Raw genomic sequence first — 22,333 nt, 5'->3', positions numbered from 1 at the left:
TCATCAAAATAATAAATACTGTGATAATCTCAGAAAGCAAATTATCTGCTTGGCTTTCAGAAATAAAAAGGTATTGCTGGTATTAAGATGGTGGGAAATGAAGTTCAGCAGAAAAAAAAACCTTAAATTCAAAATGAAAAATTTTGCTTGAGATAGCTGTAAAAGCAGAAGCTAAGAGTAAATAAATCCCTATTCCTGCAATCTCTACCACCTAAAAGATATTCTACCAGGACCTTCTATTATCTCCTAAGGGACTGCCCATGACTATGATTCAGCCTGTTTTTTCACTTGCAAATGGATTAGACTTTATAAAGTCTTTTCAACTCTAATATTCTATGATTTTAAGCACTTTTTTAAGAAGTTAAAAATCAGTTTTTTCCAGATTTGCTCCACAGGATTTTTTTTTTTAAACAACTACTCTGTGAATGGTAAAAGTGGCTTTACTATATTATTATAAGCTGCCCACACTGAGGCAGCTGAAGAGAGAGGGGTGACGAGCAGTGAATACCAGTCTCCACTGTTATCTGTAATATAGTTTCACTGAATGTATCCTGTGGTTATGGATGTAATTGTCCTGAAAAGACTGCAAACAACTGCTCCAACAAGATGGAGCACATTAGAACCTCAGCAGGATGCTCAACAGCTAGCTTGTCTGCCTGGTTTTACACCTCTAGTAATAATGCAATTCCACAAGGAACTGAACCATCATCTGAGAAGCCACCCAACAGCCATTGCATATTTAATGAAGTCACTCACCAAGCGCTGGAAAACAGAAGGTGCTTGGAGTGCATCATTAGTTCTGTCAGAAGGATAATTTACACATCTATCTTGTCAAATTTTCTATGGTTTATACTTTTACAATAATCAATCTAATATACATTTGATTAGTGAAGTAAAAAGTAAAAAAAAAAAAAAAGGGCGGTACAGGCAACAAAGCTGTGGCCCCTCATAAACACATTTGATAAAAGCATTTAACCCCTTCGTGGCAGAGGTCTGGCAATTCTTCTGCCACTGATAACAGAATTTGAAATGGGGTCAGAAATCTTGGCTTATGCAATTAAAGGTACTAGAAATTTTTGGCTTTGTTTAACAATTTAAGTCAACTACTACACAGGATACATATACATATAGAAAACACATTCAAACGAAAACCTTCAATATGCCTTAACAAGAAGACAATAATTGGAGTCTTCTTGAGATTCTGGAGAACCTTATGTAGTTACCTCACATGGATCAATAAAACAACAAACACCACAGGCCTTAATCTTGGAGAAGAAACACACTTCAAAATACAAGATTTTTAATCCAGAGCTAAACGCCACCACTAATAATGCCCTTTGTACAATTCTTAGTTGTACCGCTAGGCATTCCGAAATTAGCTGACTATACTGATCTGTACCCATGTAACACACATGGGCATACAACTATATAGCAGTTCGTTATTAAACACCTGTAAAGCTCATTTTCAGAAAGGGAAGAAATTATACTCTGTCCCTTATATAGCATGCCATATTAAAGGAAGGGAAAATGAATGACTAAAGACAGCAAATAACAAGTGGCCTAAAACTATTTCAATTTACCTTGTATGTGATAGTTATCTACTGAAAGGCATGTGTACACATACCACATAAAGCCTATTCTTTTTTAGACCTGAATCATCTGATGTGGGGTATTCATAGCTACTGACCCAACATATTCCTTTGACCTCTGATGCTCTAGAAGTATAAATCTAGTCTGAGAGTCAACACTAGAGCTACAAAAAGCCAAGATCACCATCTCTGAAAACAAGATAAGTACCTTGCATTCCATAATTCTCTATTATTCTAAATATATGATTCCTTAAGTACTTAAGTATTTAGATGTATTTTATAAGATAAAAAAGATGGGCCAAATACTGAATATTACAGAAAACTAGGCCAGGCACAGTGACTCATGCTTGTAATCCCAACATTTTGGGAGGCTGAGGTGGGAAGATCTTTTGAGCCCAGGAGTTCAAGACCAGCCTGGGTAACATAGTGAGACCCCATTTCTAAAAAAATAAAAATAAAAAAATAAAAAATAAGCTGGATGTGGCGGCATGCATCTGCAGTCTCAGCTACTCAGGAGATTGGGTGGGAGGAGAACCTAAGCCCAGAAGTTTGAGGCTGCAGTGAGTCAAGATCATGCCACTGCATTCTAGCCCAGGTGACAGAGCGAGACCCCATAGCTCACACACACACAAAAAGAAACAGAAGAAAAGAAAAGAAAGAAAACTAATGGGGGTGGGGGTGGGGGGGCTGTGCTTAAATTAAAAATGGAGTTCACTGTTTCACAATTTAATTTCTAATAATGTATCTAGAGACTGAATCAAACAAATTGTGTATGTTCTTCCACAACACACAGTACATTTTTAAAACTTTACTTCTGGAACAGAGAATATGAAAACTTTCAAGTACAGTTTTTCAAATTACAGGCTCACTATTCCCCTGGATGCTAAGAGATTCAAGAAAGAATGCAAGAAAGAAGTTGTGGTATGATCAACAGCATAAATGAATGAACAGACAGGTACGCAAGGTATAAGAGGTAAAATGATGTACATGGAAAATGTGGACATGGAGGCCAATCTGGCCACCAAAAATTATCTGGAACTACTCTTTGAGGCTTAATGGATTGAAGATTTAGCAGAAACTACCAAACAGTCCTAACCTAAAAGGGATAAATCCAGCGTCTGCTGGTCACAGAGGTCTCTAGCTAAATTTTAATTTTTTGAATCACACATTTGATTATAAGTCAAAAAGATTATAGACTTATTAAAAAGAACAAATTATGAAATAGGCCATACATTTAGAAGATTATTGAAGGTGAAGCTCAGAAGTAGACTTCAGCCAAAGCAAAAAGCATCTAACCATTATAACAACCGTATTTTGAAAGTTCTAGTTTGAGTATCCTGGATATCTCTTTAGCACTATTCTATAGGTCAGATTTTAAGAAGAAAACCTAGACTTAGCTGCTTATATGAGTGATCTGAGCACTGACTTTGTATTTCAAGATTTAATTTAATGTGACCAAACTACTGCTGGATTAAGTAAGAAAGCAGTGTTAGAGGGGACAACCAACCTCTTCCCAGGATTAACTGTTTGCTAATCACATGAAACTAACTATAAAAAGTATTCTGTAACAATGTAATAATGTAATACAGGCATTCTCAGATTAACAAACATATTATTTATAAGTTATAGACATAAAATTGTCAAACAGAAAAAGTTCTCTTTAGAGATCCAAAGCTAAGCCACCTATACTCACTCTCCTGGTGATATACCTGAGGCTAGAAGCTACTAAAGGTATAGCATGTGGTAAGAGACAGCCAACACAATGTTGTCCCTGGCCCTTTTGTCTTGGGCTTGGCCCCTGTAGTCACACAGGGGTGGGGGGATGGTGGGGTGGGGAGCAGGGATCAGTATCTTTTTACTACAGATTTTCTCTGTCAGCTCTCAAATCTGTTTAACCTATGCTATAGCTGAAATATTAATAGTTTAATGTTCAGTTAAATTATGGGTTAAGTTGGTTTCCACAGTATGTTCTTACACTCTAACTACAACATTGCTTCAATGGAGAAATATTATAATCAACATATAAGTTTTGTTAGAAAAGGCCAGTCAAAGAAACTGAAAAAATTAAAAGGCAAAACAAATTTTCTATCTTATAGTAATCTGATAAAGATTCAATGTTGGAAAGGCTAAACTCATCTGGTAGCCATCAAAGGAATAAGACATTGACATTGATATAGTCAAGAACAGTTCTGTCATAACAAGGATCTCTGTGCTGTTTACAGTCACACCCTCTCCAGCCTCAACTTTTGGAAATCACTAATCTTTTTTTTACTCTTAAGATTTTGTCATTTGAAAAATGTTATAGAAATAGAACCATGCAGCATGTAACCTTTTGGGATGGATTTTATTCACTTAACATAATTCCCTGGAGAGTTATTCCAAGTTGTTGCATGTATCCATAGTTCATTGTTTTTATTTATTGCTGAGTAGTATTCTATGGTATGGATGTACCACAGTATGTGTAGAAAGCCATTCACCAGCTGAAGGACATCTGGACTGTTTCCAGTTTGGGTCTATTATGCTATTATGAATAAAGCTGCTATGAATATTTATGTTCAGGTTTTTATGTGAACGTAAGTTTTCATTTCTCTGGTACAAATGCTCAAATGTGCATTTGCTGGGTTGAGTGGTGATTACATGTTCAGTTTTATAAGAAACTGCCAAACTGTTTTCCAGAATAGCTGTACCACTTTACATTCCCCCAACAATGTATGAGTGATTCAGTTTCTCTGCATCATTGGCAGAATTTGATATTGTCACTAGTTTTTTTATTTTAGCCATTCTGATAGGTGTGTAGTGATATCTCCCGTGGCTTTAATTTTCATTTCCCTAATAGCTAACGATGTTGAACATTTTTTCATGTGATTATGTGCCATCTGTATATCTTCTTCAGTGAAATTTTTCTTCATGTCTCTTGCCTATTTTCTAATTAAAGTATTTGCTTTTTACTAATGAGCTTTGAGAATTATTTATATATAATTGATATGTCTTTTCTTGGATATAAGGTTTGCACATATTTTCTCCTACTCTATAACCTATCTTTTCATCCTAACAGAGTCCTTCATAGAGCAAAAGTTTCTAATTTTGATAAAATCCAGTTTATCAATTTTTTATAAATTGTACTTTTAGTGTCCAGTCTAAGAATTCTTTGCCTGGCTCTAGATCCTGAAGATATTCTATGCATTTTTCTAAAGGTTTTATAGTTTTGTTTTACTTTTAAGTTCATTATTCATTTTAAGTTAAATTTTTGTATAGGTATGAGATTTAGGTCAGAGTTCTTTTTTTCCCCCCAGTACTATTTGTTGAAAAAGCTATGCTTCCTCCGCTAGATTGCTTTTGTACTTTCGTCAAACTCAGCTTGGCATATTTGTGTGCTCTATTTCTGGGTTCTCTCTTCTGTTCCACTGATCTATGTGTCCTTCTCCAATAACACACAATCATGACTACTGTAACTATATAATAAGTCTTGAAATAAGGTAGATTGACTGCTCTTACTTTATTCATTTTTTCAAATTTGTTTCAGCTGTCTAGTTCCTTCTCCTTACCATATAAATTTTAGAATAATATTTTCTATATCTATTTAAACATCTTGCTGAAATTTGGCAGAAAATGCACTAAACAGATCAATTTGGAAAGAACTGACAGCTTTACTATGTTGAGTTTTCTACCAAATCATGAATACTGTATGTCTCTTCATTTATTTAGGTCTTCTTTGATGTCTTTCATCAAGATTCTGTAATTTTCAGATACAAATTCTGTATATATTTTGCTAGATTTATGCCTATTTCATTTTCTTTGGAACAACTGCAAGTGGTATTATATTCTAGATTTGGTTTCTATATGCTTAATTGTTAGTATTTAGAAATGTAATTGATTTTTGTGTGTGATCTTGTATCCTGAAATCTTGCTGACTCTGTTTTTGTACATTCTTTGGGATTTTCTATATAGTCAATAATGGCACCTACAAATAGGGATAGTTATACTTCCTCTTTTCCAATCTATATGCCTTTTATTTCACACTACAAATTAACAAATGGCCCTAAACCTGATCTTTTTGCTCAGCTTCTTTGAGTAGTTTCCTTTTACTTTTAAAGTTTCTAATACTATTGGATGCCGGTAAGACTACCTAAAAAAGGTAACAGCAGCTGCCCTATAATTATAATAGGGAGTAATTTTGGTTAGGTAAAAAAAAATCAATATTTAAACTAGGGCTGGTTATACTTAATCAAGGTTTTTAACTTCCTGACAAGGACTTAGGTATAATTTTAGCAAATGAACAACTTAAAAACTTGTCATAAATTGAAATTAAATACATGGCTGACACAAACTTTGCTATTTAAACTGACCAGCTCATCAGTTATAAAAACAAGCACTATGAAGATTAAGTTAAGTAGGCTTTATATTTCCTATAGCCTCCAGTTCCAGACTACATCTGTTTTCTCTGATACACAAAACCAGAGTTAAAATAGCTCCATTTATCACGGAATATTGTAGGCAGACAAACCAGCCTGTCTGTTTCCAGATAGTGAAAGCAACTGTTATTAATCACAATTACAGGCCAAACCCTCTAAGAGAAATTGCATCAATATTCTCCCAACCCCTGGCCCTTTTACTCTGGAACTCAAAAATGGTACTGAGTGTCATGACACTGCCTGAAGGTCAGTAAATAAAGACGCTACTGTGAGTTCAACTTGAGTTTTAAGTTCAGGGTGCAAATCAAGAAAAATCTTTTCTATACATAAAAATAAGTGATCTCTCAAAAGCTCTAGCATTGAGTAAGTTTAGCAAGGCAACTAAAAACATTATTTAAAATTTATGTTGAAAAGGTTTCTGCTTTATGAAATTATACTGAATAGCAGCAGGCATTTGAAATATACAAATTACATGATTACCTATAAACAGAAAAGCTATTATGAAAATAACATTCTTCGATAGCAAATTTCATAGCCAATACTATGAAGGAAATCTATTTTTCTTTCATGCTGATTGTAGGAAACTTTCCTATAGAGTGAGATCAACTGTAGTTTATAAATGAAGTGTTAAAACTATTGTTGAATCATATCCCTTGAATGTGTGGATCTTTCTCAAATACATTGTAATCCTTTCTTTAATGGTTAAGGCAAGAGTGCCAAACAGATTGCCACCTGGTGCTGTTTATTGCTGTTATTAAAAACAAACAAACAAATAAAACTATTGTTTTTTAAGCACCTACTAAATGTAAGGCATTTAGATGTTTTACACAGATTATCATGTTAAGTCTTACAATAAACATATGAGACAGGTACCATTATTCCCATTTTGCAGGTGAGGAAAGTGTAAGTCAGAGAAATTATTTCCCTAAGGTCACACAGTTAAATGCAAAACCAGGAATCCAATATAGATTTGATTCCAGAGCCTACATTCTTTCCCCTCTGTTGTTCAGCCACTCAAATTTATATTGGTTTTAAGACAAAAAGTTTGAATGAAACCTTACATACTTAATGCATCTATGGAATAACACTAAATGGCTGGTGTTATGGAGTTGCAGAAAAATGCACATTATTTTACCCTACTTCTCCAATGAATAACTCACTCCGCTAATATACTTTCCCAGAAATATTAGAGAATAAACTGAGACTTTCTATGACTAAATATGACCCTCTATTCAATATTTAGGCCTAGTTACCAAATGTTAAGCTCAATTAACTATGAGACTACTGCCTTTTTTCTTTTCTTTTTTTTAAGAGACAGGATCTTACTCTCTATCACCCATGCTGGAGTGCAGTGGTGCGATGCCAGCTCACCGCAACCTTAACCTCCTGGGCTCAAGCCATCTTCCCGCCCCAGCTTCCCAAGTAGTTAGGACTATAGGCATGTGCCACCACAGTGAGCTAGTTTTTTTTCTTAGTTTTTGTAGAGATGGAGTCTTGCTATGTTGCGCAGACTGTCTCAAACTCCTGGGCTCTAGCAATCTTTCCGCCTGGGCCTCCCAAAGTGTTTGGAATGCAGGTGTGAGCCACAGCCAACTACTGCTGTTCTAACATAAAAGAATAATATGCGGCCAGGCGTGGTGGCTCATGCCTGTAATCCCAGCACTTTGGGAGGCCGAGGCAGGTGGATCACCTGAGGTCAGGAGTTCAAGACCAGCCTGGCCAACATGGTGAAACCCTGTCTTTACTAAAAATACAAAAAATTAGCTGGGTGTGGTGGCGGGAGCCTGTAATCCCAGCTACTCAGGAGGCTGAGGCAGGAGAATAGCTTGAACCCGGGAGGCAGAGGTTGCAGTGAGCAGAGATCACGCCATTGCACTCCCGCCTGGGCAACAAGAGCAAAACTCCATCTGGGGGGAAAAAAAAAAGGATTAATATGCAAGATTCAGAGCTATTTGAGAATTTGCAAAACTGTTCAAATTTTTTGAGCATTTATTTGGGCATGCACTTATCCACTCATTTAACATATTCATTGAGCATTTATGATGTTGAACTATGTCGAGCAGCCAGTCACTGTTTAGGGAGTGAGAAATACAGTGACAAACAAGATAAAGTCATTAACCTCAATGAATTTAATTCAAATGGGGAATACAGAAACTACACAAGAGGACAGGGAAGATCCCTCTAAGAAGGTGACATTTTTATTAGAGACCTAAACAATGGTAGAAAGTGAGCCATGCAAATATCTGAAGGAGAGGACAAAAGAAAGAGCATTATAAAAAGAGAGAACAAACAGCAAAGGCCTCGAATGGGAAAAGGGATTAGTATGTCTGAGGAATAGCAAGAAGGCCAATGCTGCTAGAGGTACAAAGTAATCAAATATGAGGACAGAGAGAGGGATACACAATGTATCCTTGAAGGTCATGATAAGGAGTTTTCATTTTGTTCTGAATGTGAGAAGAAACCATTGATTTTTTTAACAGATTAATTGAGCAGCAAGAGAAATGAGAATACAGTAGCAGAGTGGAAGAAAGACCAGTTAGGAGGCTACTGCAGAAGATAGTGATTGCAACTAGGGTAGTGGTGTAGAGGTGTTACCTTTTGATATCTGGGAGTTAACAGCATATAGCATATAGATGGTCTTTTAAATTGTGAAACTTGAGATAATCATCAAATAAATGAGTGAATATAGAGAAATGAAGGTCTGAGGGCTGAGCCCTGGAAGACTCCAATATTTAGCAATTTAGAAGAGAAAAAAATAGAAAAGGGAAAGCATCTTCATTTTATCAGCATACCTAAAGTATGTTTTGTATTCAGACTTATCAAGTTTCTTTTTCTAAGCACTAGAGAAAACCAGGTATTTCAGAGTCTGTTTCCATGCAGTCATATTTTGACCACATAGAAAATAAAAATACGAGAAATAGGATAGACATAAAAGATTTCTATTCAAATGAGGCAAAACCTCTAAATAAATTAATATGCCATCAAACCTTGCTGGATTCAACTTCAAGCCAATAATTCCTAAAAATAAATTATTTCACCAAATTGGGAGTCTTCAATAAAAGAAGGCCTATAAACCTAGAACCTGAAAAATGCACATAACTTATACACATAGCTTTAATGTAACATGATATGACCGCCATTTGTTCTATTACCTGATACTGCTGACATGTTAGGAACCTACAATCAGGAAGTATAAAAGCAACCAGAAAGTAAAATTAACTTATGGGAAAGAACTGAGAAAACAATAAAAATATCTATGATGAGGAAATTAAAATTTTAATTCACTAAAGAAACAGATTTATATTTTAAAAGAAAAATAGTAATGTATAATATTTATTTTCCTTTTATGGATTGATTGAGACAGGGACTTGCTCTGTCACCCAGGCTGGAGTGCAAAGATGTGATCACGGCTCACTGCAACCTCAACCTCCCAGGGTCAAGCAATCCTCCTACCTCAGCCTCCTGAGTAGCTGGGATTACAGGTACACGCTACCATGCCCAGCTAAGTTTTGTACTTTTTGTAGAGATGGGGTTTTGCCATGTTGCCTAGACTGGTCTCGAACTCCTGAGCTTAAGCAATCCACCCACCTCGGCCTCCCAAAGTGTTGGGATTACAGGTGTGAGGCCCCACGCCCAGCCCATATACATTTAAAAAAAAAATTAATTACATGTCTCTTCTCATAGCCTGTCATTTTCAATCTTGTTAGATTTTACTCATTCCAGACATTTTAGGCTTTTAATTAAGAGGACAAGGATACTGAGGCAGGAAGACCTGAGTTAAAATTCAAATTCTGGCACTAACAATTATTACTGATTTTTGGGCCAGTTACTTTATATTCAGAACCTTAGCATCTTCATGTGAAAGACAGGAATAATATCTATTCCACTGCATTAAGCAGAATTAAAGGAGGTTAAGTATGCAGAACACCTAGGCAAATATTTACAGCTTTATAAATGTTAATTCTTTTCCTTTATTCTATCCCCTTTCTCTTCACTGTTTCAGCATCTATAGCATTTACATGTTTATTAAAGGCATCTTTTGAATGCTCTTCAAAGAAAAGGGCAGACTCTTACCTTAAAGTAGCAATAATATAATCCCATCAGTTTTTGTCAGTAGCTTTTGAAATGGTATATTTTATTCTACTGGACTATAAGGGCCTTCACGGGAAGGACTGCCTTTCTTTGAAACCATATTGCCTTGTAGACCAGTAGTACTTATAATATGGAAAACAGATTATACAGCATTAAAAGGTATTAAGCATACTTTGTATCAAAAAATATAACAAGCACTTTGGGAGGCCGAGGCGGGCGGATCATCTGAGATCAGGAGTTTGAGACCATCTCTATTAAAAATATAAGAATTAGCCATGCATTGTGGCGCATGCCTGTAATCCCAGCTACTTAGGAGGCTGAGGCATGAGAATCACTTGAACCTGGGAGGTGGTGGTTGCAGTGAGCCAAGATCACACCCCTGCACTCCAGCCTTCCAGCCTAGGTGATAAAGTGAGACTCAGTATCAAAAAAAAAAAAAAAAAAAAAAGACAAGAAGCTATTTACATTATTTGCCTTGTGATCAAGAATTGAGTAAACATGATCTTATAAATTAACATTTTCTAACTATTTGTTAATTAACTTTTATTTCTGTGAATTGATTACTATAATGGACTATTACCATAGCTCTCACAAATGAAATCCAGGTTTCAAACAGATTTGCACTAGAGTTGCTTAATTCTGTTATTTTAAATTTGTGCATATTTCCTTTTTTCTGTAATGACAGCTTTATGAATATATTATTTCAAGTATGTTTACACAGACTCTGTTAGAGCCTACCAAGAAGCTCTCAGTGTCTGGGGTATATCTGAATAAGTAAAATCAGCAGTTCTGCCATATTACACTTTCTGCATCTTACAAATAGACACTGTTAGAGGGACTTGAATTTCCTCATAGACCCTAAAGAAGCAGAGTCACTGGCCGAGGAAAAAACTGTTGGTTTGGTTTTCCTCTGTAATGCATGCAGTCATTTGGTCATTTCCCACTTCTAGAGAATTTCTGACACTGTATAAAAATTGAGTAAACTGAGAACATCATCCTACAATTAAGGAAACAGCTCATCTAATAACCAATTACCTAAAGACAATTAAGCCTCTATTTCCTTGTTATATATATGATTCATCTGCTATCACCCTCTTGCAGAATCACTTCTCCCCTGCATTTACCATTATAAACACAGAAACCACATTTCTTGATTTTAAAAGAGAAAGTAAACTATTGGATGCTGACACATACCAAAGGGCAAATTTGTTGGCTACAGTGAGAATATTTTAATTTTTCTCCAAATAAGTAATTATGGCTAAATCATTTTGCTTCCTTTCTCCCATGTAATCAATTTAGACAAACAACAAATGAATAATTCATGATATATTTATATATATTAAAGTTCCCTGAATATTAATACAGTGTCATTTTGAAACAGAATAAAAAATATTTAAAATAATGTATATGGCTTCCTGAAAATTTAAAAGGAAGGTGCTAAAATCTAAGTATCTTTAAGTAACTCGTCATTCAGATTTCCAAAATTAGGTTTGGACTTTTAGAGTCATCGGAAGCTTTTAATTCTACTTGAGAGGTTTCTAATATTCATTTCCCTCCCTTTTCAATTTTTGTTATGCTAGCATTCATGAGAACCACCATCAAATGAAAGGATAATAAATAGAAAAAGGAGAGGGGAGCATATTCTCATCAACGCTATTGGCTAACTAAGTTAAAAATTTATTTGTGGGGGTTAAGAGAAAAGTATAGCAAAAGATTAAATTGACACAATGACGTTGGGAGCTGTCTATTTTATTCATCAGCATTAGCAATCTTTTCCAGACCTTGCTGTAAGAATATGATATGGACACACACCTTCCATAGTCCACTCCTTTTCCAACAGAATTCTTTCATTCATTCTGCATCAATGTATGGAGGGCTGACTGGGGCTAAGCACTGTTCTAGGTGCTACCATATAGCAACAAACAAAACAAAAATTCTCACTTTTCAGTTGGAAGAGAAAATTTTTAAAAGTACAAATATACAGCATATTAGATAATAATAAGTGCTATGAATGAAAATTAAACAGGAAAAAAAAGGATATAAGGAGTCCAGAGCAGTTGAATTTTTAAATTAGGTGGTTATTCTCATTGTGCTTCCTAAAAACTATTTAAAAATCTACACATTTCTATTTTCCTAGGCATCAAATTATATTGAGGGATATATTAAGAACAAATTTCTATTATACAGAACAAGTGGATAACCTCAAACATTGCCATTTTAATAACAGAATGGCCATTGTTTAAGTTTTAAAGGGTTGCCTCATTATTTTCATAAGCATGCTAGTAACAGAGATAGACATATTGTAATAATTTTTTTTGGTGATGTGATAAATTCTGACAACACTTGATACTTACCAAAATGACCACCAAGTAATAACAAAATAGCATTAAAACCTTGAAAAAAGATTTTTTTCATATCCTGTCTTGATTAATTTGCTGAGCTTTGGGTAGGCAGAACAAACAGCTCTTCAATATATTATATAACTGATGACCAGCTACATTCCATTAGTGGCTGAAAAACATTTATGTAGGTTTTCTTCCCCATCATCCTTTAAAAACGTTTGCTGTAATGGTCAAGTACCTCCCAGGCAAGCTGGGCTATTCTCCGATAACATGAGGTCCCTGAGACCTCAGAATGTTGGTGGGCTCCATTTCTAGGCAGGCTTGTCAAAGTAAGCTTCTAGTGGCTACTACCACAACCTAACTATCTACCTCAGTAACAGCTATTTCAAAGACATAGAAACTTTAAAGAAACCTCAAGGACTCTCATATTATTCATACCATGTCTCTCCCTAGCATTTTACTGAACTGAATATTTTTTAAAGTAAGAATATTAGAAATTCTACTCCCAAAAAAGAATACCTCCATGGTGATGTGACAGGCTCCCTCCATTAGCAAGGATTTCTTCTCTAGCAGCTGCCTGTATTTGGAAACAACACAACAAATTGTTGCTACTTAGATTTCATTTTGCAGTGAAAGAAAAAAGACCCAACTCCCAAAGGAGGCACATGTTTCCTGCGTTAAATAATAAACTAGAAGCCTAACTTTCCTCCTTTTGGTCAAATGTGTTTAAAAAGCAATTGAATAAGTAGCCTAGCTTTGCAAGTTTTTTTCTAGTGAATAGTCACAATGTCTATAAAGATCACTTTGAGATTCTAGGGAAAAAAGACAAAATAACCATTCAGCACACTAAATTGTTAATAATATGAATAACTGCAAAGTTGTAAATGTAGAGTCAGGTTCTACTTAGTAACAAATATCTCTCATTATACCAACAAAGTGACTAACATTTACTGACTGCTTTCTATAAGTGTACCAGAAAAGTTCCAAGTAATTTGCCTGCAGTATCTTATTTTCAGTATAGCTTTATGAAATAACTACAATTACTCCCATTTCACAGATAAAAATAAGGCTTAGATAGGTTAAATTATTTGCTTAATATCATATAGTGGGCATCAGAGTTATAAAGCTATTAGAGTCTTTATTAAACCTATTAGAAATCAACCATAAATGCCTTTATGGAGAACACTTCTTAGGTCAATGACTTGGGATAAATTACTTGTCAGTCTTATGGATACCTAAGAGTGAAAAGAAAAATCTCTTTTTACCCTAATATGTAAGGTTCTAACCAAGCTCCTTATAGAGGACACAGGTAAGAAAAGATAAACACTTGTAACAAAATATAGAATGACTAAAGAGCAGTGTAAAAAAGGATGACAGAAACTGGAATCGCCTTCAGTTCCTAATGATTCGTGAATATATAATGGCTACGAGGTAAAATATCTATAGTACTTTGGGCCTCTCAAAATTACTCATTTGTGTATGTATAAACCATCAGGAGTTAGGCCAGGGTAGGAGAGGGCCCAGGTGGGACAGACGGACCACATCCCACTACAAAGTAATCTATAAGAACCCTCGGCTGGGTGCAGTGGCTCACGCCTCTAATCCCAGCACTTTGTGGGTGGGTGGATCACTTGAGGTCAGGAGTTCGAGACCAGCCTGGCCAACATGGTGAAACCTCATCTCTACTAAAAATACAAAAAATTAGCTGGGCATGGTGGTGCACGCCTGTAAGTAATCCCAGCTACTCAGGAGGCTGAGACAGGAGAATCACTTGAACCCGGGAGGCAGAGGTTGCAGTGAGCCAAGATCATGCCACTGCACTCCAGCCTGAGCAACAGAGTGAGACTTCATCTCCAAAAAACCCTCATTACTTAGGATTTTCCGAATGAATCATACATATGCCATCCCCTGCTCTAAGAACTTATATCCTCTAACAAATTACTTTAAATAAAGCAATAGCTACTTGAGATCAATAGCACTTGGAGACCAGCAGTTTGGACTAAGAAGGAACAATTTCACTCTGTGGTACTGCACAGAAGGGACATTTGGGTAGCCAGAGGGCAACACTAAAGCAGTGAAAGGCTAAAGTGAAGAAAAAGTACTCAAACTTTTGGGAATGATGAATATTATTCTGATTGGGGTGATGGTTTCGCAGGTGTATACATATGTCAAAAATGTACACATTAAATATATACAGCTTACTGTATTTGAATTGTACTTCAAAAAAGCTGCTTAAAAAAAAAAGAGGAGGCATAGGAGGAAGCCAACCAAACCCTTTCTATAGTTTGGGTCTAAAAGTGTGCTACTGAAATTAGCTTTAGCAGGTCTGCAATGCAGTTAAAACAGTAGAACACCTGAGTTTTTAAGAAACCTCAGCTTCCTACAGGATCCTCCACACTCTAGTCTGTTTAACTCTAGGCATACTCATAAGGAGAAATATTGGCTATCAAGAGAAAGCTTTATAAAAATAAACAGTTTGACACTCTTTAAGAAAGTAATAGAAACTGCTAGCTAATGAACCCAAAGCACCCACTTGCAGCTGTAGCATATAAAAAAATTACAAATCTAGAATGACATTACAACAACACAGACCATGGGCATTAGGGCTGCTGATCTCAACAGCAACCACCATGTGGAAATGAGTGGGCTGTGAAAGTGATATCTAAGATTCCTATATAGTTATTTAATTTAATGAATTCCTAATTGTTATTTAATTTAATCAACTATTATGTACTGTAACAACCAAAGAATCACAGACTAGGTGTACAGTACATTAATTTTAGACTCACAATTCAGTACATAAGCCAGGGCAAAAAATATGCTTTTCATTTCTAAGGGCTAACAGCTAGGCAAACCATGTGTGATTAAAGAGACTCAAATTAAAATTCATAAATTGACAGTAAAATTTATTGAAATTAATCAACAGCTGTAAAAGCTATATGCAGGTATGCAAAATTACCTCAGTTTGTTCAAACACGGTCAGTGGGTCACTAATTCCCCTGTAGTTAAAGGCAAAATAGAAGTAGATACATGCACCTGCATCGTAAGTCTGTGTCACCCTAAAAAACAAACAAAATCCCCACAGGGGCTTTAAGTTAAGTGAACTCAGATTCAACATCTAGAAACTTAAAGGCAAGACGACCCAAATGATTAGTTTAAGATATAATCTCAGTTTCTTCCCAGCCTCTACTCCATGGAAGGAATACACATTGGCTTGCTTTAGAGTTGTCCGCCAAAACAGGTGAACTGAGGACGCAGTGCAAAACAAGAATTTTACCTTCACTGAAGTACCAAATTAGTCAATATTATAGGTACATATTCAATCTTTTTCATGTCTGTCCCATGTTACTAAAACTTCTATTGGGAAGTAACCCAAAAACTTTTACACATTGTATCAGCATTTTATGATGAAATGCTGTTTTCACTGATTTTATTGTTTTGTTATCTAGCAGTAATGAAAACTATCAGCAGCATGTGTGAAAACAATATATATATAGTCAGGTAAGTATGAGTATTCATTGTTTTAAATTGCATAATCAAAATAACATTTAACAAAATTACTTAAAAACATACATATCTTGACAATAAAAGTAACACTAACTTTTTCTCTTTCTGCTATTTAACAAATTTTATGCACAATTAAGTTCTTCATGTGACTTGTATAAGACAAAATTTGAGGCCCTTCCATACTACAAATAGTACAACTCCACTACTTTTCAAGAGCGTGTTTTCCTGCCAAACGACCACACAATGAGGTCCATATGTGCAAGTGAAAACTATATTTTGTACTGCCACAGTAAACAGATGTGATGCAAAACATCTGCCCCTTGAAAAAGGCAAAATTAGACTCAAAACAAGAAACTTGGTTCCTTTCATTGGCTCCGTCACTGCTGACGACAGGAACATGAAATGCATAGAATACATATGGACATGCAAACACTGACTAAAGTCAATTTTCATTATTTAAAAAAATCCATATTGATAAAGAATGGGCAAATTATAATCTCTTCAAAGTACATTAAGTCCTCTTGTCAGGCGTGTGAATCAGAGCAACTGCATCTTGAATAGGAGCTGGGTAAAATGAGGCTGAAACCTACCTACTGGGCTGCATTCCCAGACGGTTAAGCCATTCTAAGTCACAAGATGAGATAGGAAATCAGCACAAGACACAGGTCATAAAGACCTTGCTGATAAAACAGTTTGCAGTAAAGAAGCCAGCTAAGTCCCACCAAAACCAAGATGGCCAGGAGAGTGACCTCTGGTCATCCTCACTGCTACATCTACACTCCCACCAGTGCCATGTCAGTTTACAAATGCCATGGCAACATCAGGAAGTTACCCTATATGGTCTAAAAAGGGGAGGCATGAATAATCCACTCCTTGTTTAGCTTATCATCAAGAAACAACCATAAAAATGGGCAATCAGCAGCCCTTGGGGCAGCTCTGTCTATGGAGTAGTCATTCTTTTATTCCTTTACTTGATAAACTTGCTTTCACTTTGCACTGTGGACTTGCCCTGAATTCTTTCTTGTGTGAGATCCAAGAACCTTCTCTTGAGGTCTGGATCATTCCGGGACCCTCTTCCTGTCACACTCTGGCAACAATACTATGAACTCATCATTTGTTTGGATTCTCCTGGCTCAACAGACTTAAAGATTTTGGGTAGAAAAAAAGCAAATCACTGCAGTTGAGACCAAAACAAAGACACTGTTCAGTTCTGGCTATAACTTTAAAAATAAATGACAATAACATAAATATCAATAATATTTTTTTCTACACAGATAATTTAAATGCACTAGAAGAAACTCTTCTAAGCTATATATAGCCAAAATATGACATAGTCTAAAGATACAGAATGACAAACAAGATTGAAGAATGCTGAGAGAACATAAAGACAGACACCATCAATTAGCTTATGCAGCTTAAAAATCAGTCTATACAAAGAATAAGAAAATTGGGATAGGTCAGATTGGGAAAAGTGTTCTGGAAAGGCATACCTAAATGGAGACTGACAAAGAAACATAAGATATTGTTCTAGGTAAAACAAATGCCAATATTACTAAGATATAGGAGAAATCAACCAGGAGATAACAAAGGAGAGTAAAAAAAGCTAGACATCCATGAGTAGAGGAACCAGATGGACAAAAAGATTAAGGAAACAAAGCAGGGGAAAATGAGCTGAAAATAACTACAATTCTGATATTAGGAATAAGAAAAACCAAAGAACTTCAGGAAGAAACCAGTATCAAAGGAGCAATGGCTATCACTGCTGTGAAAGCTTGAGGAGACATATCTTCACTCAGCACCAACTCTACAAAACACAGATCCTCTGTGGCACACAGACCTGCTTTTCCTTCTCCCTAGGCCTCATATCTTCTCACATGCTACTCACCTTGCCTCAATCACTGACTCTTCCTAAGTATGTGCGCCCATTTTCTTCCTCTTCAAAAACCTACTTTCCCAGATCAAAAGGACACAGAAGCCAACTTAAAAAAACTCCCAATAGCCACACTGGGAAAATCTGAGCAACAAAGTGAATAATGTCAATAATGGCTATATTCCAGAGAATAAAATGTCTATGAGTCCCTACTGATAGACTGATATACAGACAGATAGATAGTGGCAAGGGGTGGGGGGCGGGCAGAAAAAGAGAAGAGAGGAAAGCTCTTCTTTACAGTGAATTCCAATTGATAAATGTAAAATGAATGATTAAAATAGAAAATCACCATTTACAAGTATCACAATAACTGTTGTAATCAAGAATCAACAGTGGGATATTGATGTGATTAGGAGATGGTATAAGAAACAGGGTATTTGCATAGTCTCAAAGTTTCTCCCCATTAAGGTTTTGGGGGTTTTTTTTGTGTTTGTTTTTTTTTTGAGACGTATTTTCGCTCTTGTTGCCCAGGCTGGAGTGTAGTGGTGTTATCTTGGCTCACTGCAACCTCCACCTCCCGGGTTCAAGTGATTCTCCTACCTCAGCCTCCCGAATTGCTGGGATTACAGGCACCTGCCACCATGCCCGGCTAATTTTTTTGTATTTTTAGTAGAGATGGGGTTTCATCATGTTGGCCAGGCTGGTCTCGAACTCCTGACCTCAAGTAATCCACCCACCTCAGCCTCCCAAAGTGCTGGTATTACAGGCGTGGGCCACTGTGCCCAGCCATAAGATATTTTTTTAAATACAATGGGAAAAAATAGTAACTGTAGACTGGAGAAACCTGGCAAGTACCACCCTAACCAAGTAGTCTAAGTTAATGTCACCAATAATGAGACTTAATAAATATCATGTTTCTTCTGATATGATCTACCATGAAGAGCACTTCACTGTCACTTCTGAGGTAATCTTGCTGAAATGTGTAACTTGAATTTGATCACAAGAAAACATCAGACAAACTCAAACTGAGAGATGTTTTACAAGATAACTGGCCAGTATTCTTCAAATGTATGAAGGTTATGAAAGACAAAGATATCAGTGGGACAAATGATAAAGAAAGGTTTGTGAGTTAGGTAATCATATTGAAACAACACTAATTTTTTGGTTTTGATAATCATACTATAATTACATGAGATATCAGCACTTGAGGAAGATGAGTAAAGGGTACACAGAACTATTTGTACAATACTATTTTTTTAAGTCTAGTTACACCTCCCCCAAAATTAGAAATTTAAAAGCAATGTAAATGTTTCTCCAATTGGCCCATCTCCATCAAGAGGGATTTTTTTTTTTTTGAGATGGAGTCTCGCTCTGTCGCCCAGGCTGGAGTGCAGTGGCGCAATCGCAGCTCACTACAAGCTCCGCCTCCCAGGTTCACGCCATTCTCCTGCCTCAGCCTCTCCGAGTAGCTGGGACTACAGGCGCCCGCCACCACGCCTGGCTAATTTTTTGTATTTTTAGTAGAGACGGGGTTTCACCGTGGTCTCGATCTCCTGACCTCGTGATCCGCCCGCCTCGGCCTCCCAAAGTGCTGGGATTACAAGCGTGAGCCACCGCACCCGGCCAAGAGGGATTCTTTTTTAAAAAACTAAGTATACTGCACTTAAAGTCAGTCTCTAAACAAACCAGATGAAACGTGGTGATCAGTTAAGTTTTCCAAACTCCCTCAAAGTTAAAAGAAATAAGTATGAGATATGAGAATTAAAAACTAAGAAATGGGAGGAATGTCCAAATACCAAACATGATCAGATTGAGTGAAATATAGCATCTTCACTAAGTTTACATTAATAATTAGTAAGCCTTTGGAAAACAAATAGGATGATTGTACCAAATGCAGTGACACAGCCTTAAAATACTATGACTCAATATTTATACATGTTGAATGTGTATATACAAAAGATATCAAGAATGTTAGATTATTAAATCATATATATAATATATATCTGAGCTTTCAAAATGCAATTAGGAAAGCATTTAAAAGGGAGGTAAGGTAATCATAGTCAAATCTCCATATGCAATTTACAGAGGCTCCCACAAAGAATTTAATTTAACAGAAGGAGCAAATGCAGAGGAAATACTCTTTTTAACTAAACAATACAAATAGAATCTAATCTACAATTTTAATCGCCTTTTAGGCCAAATGTTAGGTGCCTCAGAACAGAAGAAATGAACTGTTTAACAATGCTACTGTCAATTTGCCAGCTGTGTTTCTCTTCTAGTGTTAATTCATCCTCATAAAAAAAGATCCCTTGAATATTTACATTTTAAGTACCATATATACAAAGTTTAAGAAACAACGGAGAACCATTTTAACTATAAGGGCACTATTATTAGGAATAACCAAATTCAAATAAAATGTGAAGGATAAATTAATGAAACGAACTTGCAGAAATTAGTAAAATATATATCACTCATAAGAGAATCACTAACATTCATAAATTGATGTAACTAAACATTAATAGCACATTATCATCCTTCAACAAATCCAGCATCTATGTATTACACAGTTCAGTTTTCAGTAGATGAACAGATTACTGAAGTCATAACAAAGCTTGATGGGCCTGATTGATTAGTATCTCAGACAAGTCCAAATAATGAAAAACACCTTCTGGAATACCTTAATTTGGGTCCATTTCAGAAAGTGACTTAGATCTAACACCTTTTACAATAGATCAACTCTATCATTTAAGACACTTAAACACTAACCTCTTTCAAAATCATCTGGACAAGTAACAGCGTGGTTGTCAAAGTCACTACATTATTCTTTAATTTAAAAAAATTTTTTTGTGCTCTCTACTTTTTGGAGTACCTTATTTGTATTAGACTCAATGACTAGCAATTACTTCCCATATAACTTCTTCAGAAAAGTTTGGACTGGAATTTCTATTCCAATGTACAAAGTACATTTTAATGGACAAAAATGAAATAAATGAACTCAATAAATGTACCCTACACCTGAGTTATTTTTCTTAGGATCCTTGATTTTAAATAGATCCATAATTATTTTTAAATAACTTTGGAACAGCTTTGTAAAATGTTATTTCAACTTTGATTTTAGATATAAGGGGTCTATGCACACGTTTGTTAAGTGGGAATACTGGGTGATGCTGAGGTTTGGAGTATGGATCCTATCACCCAGGTAGTGAGCATAGCACCTGATAAGAAATTGGTTTAAAAAATACATCTCACACATTCAACATGGAATAATCTCCTTAGCCACTACTAAGAAGGTCAAATCAAACTAAACTGAAATCAAATTCTAATTAAATGTTAGTTTAATCACGTATGAGCCATAAGAACTATAAAAGTCTTATTTATCAAAGCCACTCAAGTAACTAGGCTTTGCATATTCTGATTTTATAAGATGGTCACAGAAACTGAACATATAACCTTTTATAGGAAAACCATTCTTAAAACATAGCTACTGCTACTTAATAAAAATGACATGGCCAATTCAGTCTAAATATACTAATTCTACCTATCTACAATACAGAATGAAGATTCTTAGGCCTCATGAATACATTCTGAAGAACCTAGATTTAAGTGTAATTACAGAATGTGCCCTAAGGCAGAATATTTTACTTCCTAATCATTTTCCATAGGTAGTGGTTTATCACGATAGTTTCATAATGTTACAGCTGGGGTGGGGTTCTTAAGAGATGTTGAACAGGAACTTGGGGGCAGAAGGAAGAAGGAGGAAGGGTAAAATCTATTAAGTTACCATTTGACAAAACAAAGGAATAAAAATTTCTCAACTACACAAGAACAGATTTGACTATCTAAAATGTTTCACAATCTAATGGTAACAAATAGCTTTTGGATTATTATGTCTGATTTGTTTTCAGGATTACAATAAAAGAGAGCTGATTGTCTGCTAAAAGACTGGGTTATCAAGAGAAAAATGAAGAAGCATCAGTTTGGGTTGATAATATAAACACAAAAATTTTTTTCTTAGATTTTAAGGACTTTAAAAGGTGCATTGTTAAAGATACCCCCAAATTTAAAATAAATTAAAAGTAACATGACATTCTTACACCCATTATGTCGACATTAGCTTAATCCCATTGTAAGCTTTTTACTACAGAGAACAAGACCTCTCTTTGCCCTTCCTTCAGATATCTCGAATGCCCAGCAAATAATCTCTAAAATCTACTTTTTCAGCTTTTATAATCTCTGATCCTATCCTCAGTGTACTTGTTTAAAACATGTTAATATACAGATGACTTGGTACTTTCTGCAAGGCTTGTTAAACCTGGACAGTCTCTCCCACAAAGAAGCAGAAACGACTACAAAAGAGATCCTTTTGATTGAAATGAACATTTAAGGTGTAAGAAAGATGCTTTCCTCAGATCTCATGTTAGAATTTTACTTTCTTACCTTGCAGAAGTGCAATTTAGCAAATTCTAAAGGGTATCTCTTCCCAATGGGAACAATAAGGAAAACTAAGAAACACAACACTAG

At 35.7% G+C, this 22,333-nt stretch overlaps 1 protein-coding gene across 3 annotated transcripts in view; it reads right to left on the bottom strand.

Moving 5' to 3' along the window:
- AGPS (alkylglycerone phosphate synthase) overlaps positions 1 to 22,333 on the bottom strand; it is a 150,985-nt gene that overhangs the window by 2,631 nt on the left and 126,021 nt on the right. For 2 of the 3 annotated variants that reach the window (XM_055289829.2, XM_055289831.2), the window contains exons 18-19: positions 15,395 to 15,494; positions 12,955 to 13,012 (exon numbers count right to left, since the gene is read on the bottom strand). The exons of the other annotated variant lie outside the window; for it this stretch is intronic. In XM_055289829.2, coding sequence (XP_055145804.2) covers positions 12,955 to 13,012; positions 15,395 to 15,494 — 158 coding nt within the window. The remainder of the gene's footprint in view (positions 1 to 12,954; positions 13,013 to 15,394; positions 15,495 to 22,333) is intronic. 3 annotated transcript variants of the gene reach the window in all.

Source organism: Symphalangus syndactylus, chromosome 8 (assembly GCF_028878055.3).
Source record: "Symphalangus syndactylus isolate Jambi chromosome 8, NHGRI_mSymSyn1-v2.1_pri, whole genome shotgun sequence".
Classification (NCBI taxonomy): domain Eukaryota; kingdom Metazoa; phylum Chordata; class Mammalia; order Primates; family Hylobatidae; genus Symphalangus; species Symphalangus syndactylus.
The sequence above is the reverse complement of the archived record's forward strand: the minus strand, read 5'-3'. Positions and strand labels throughout refer to the sequence as shown.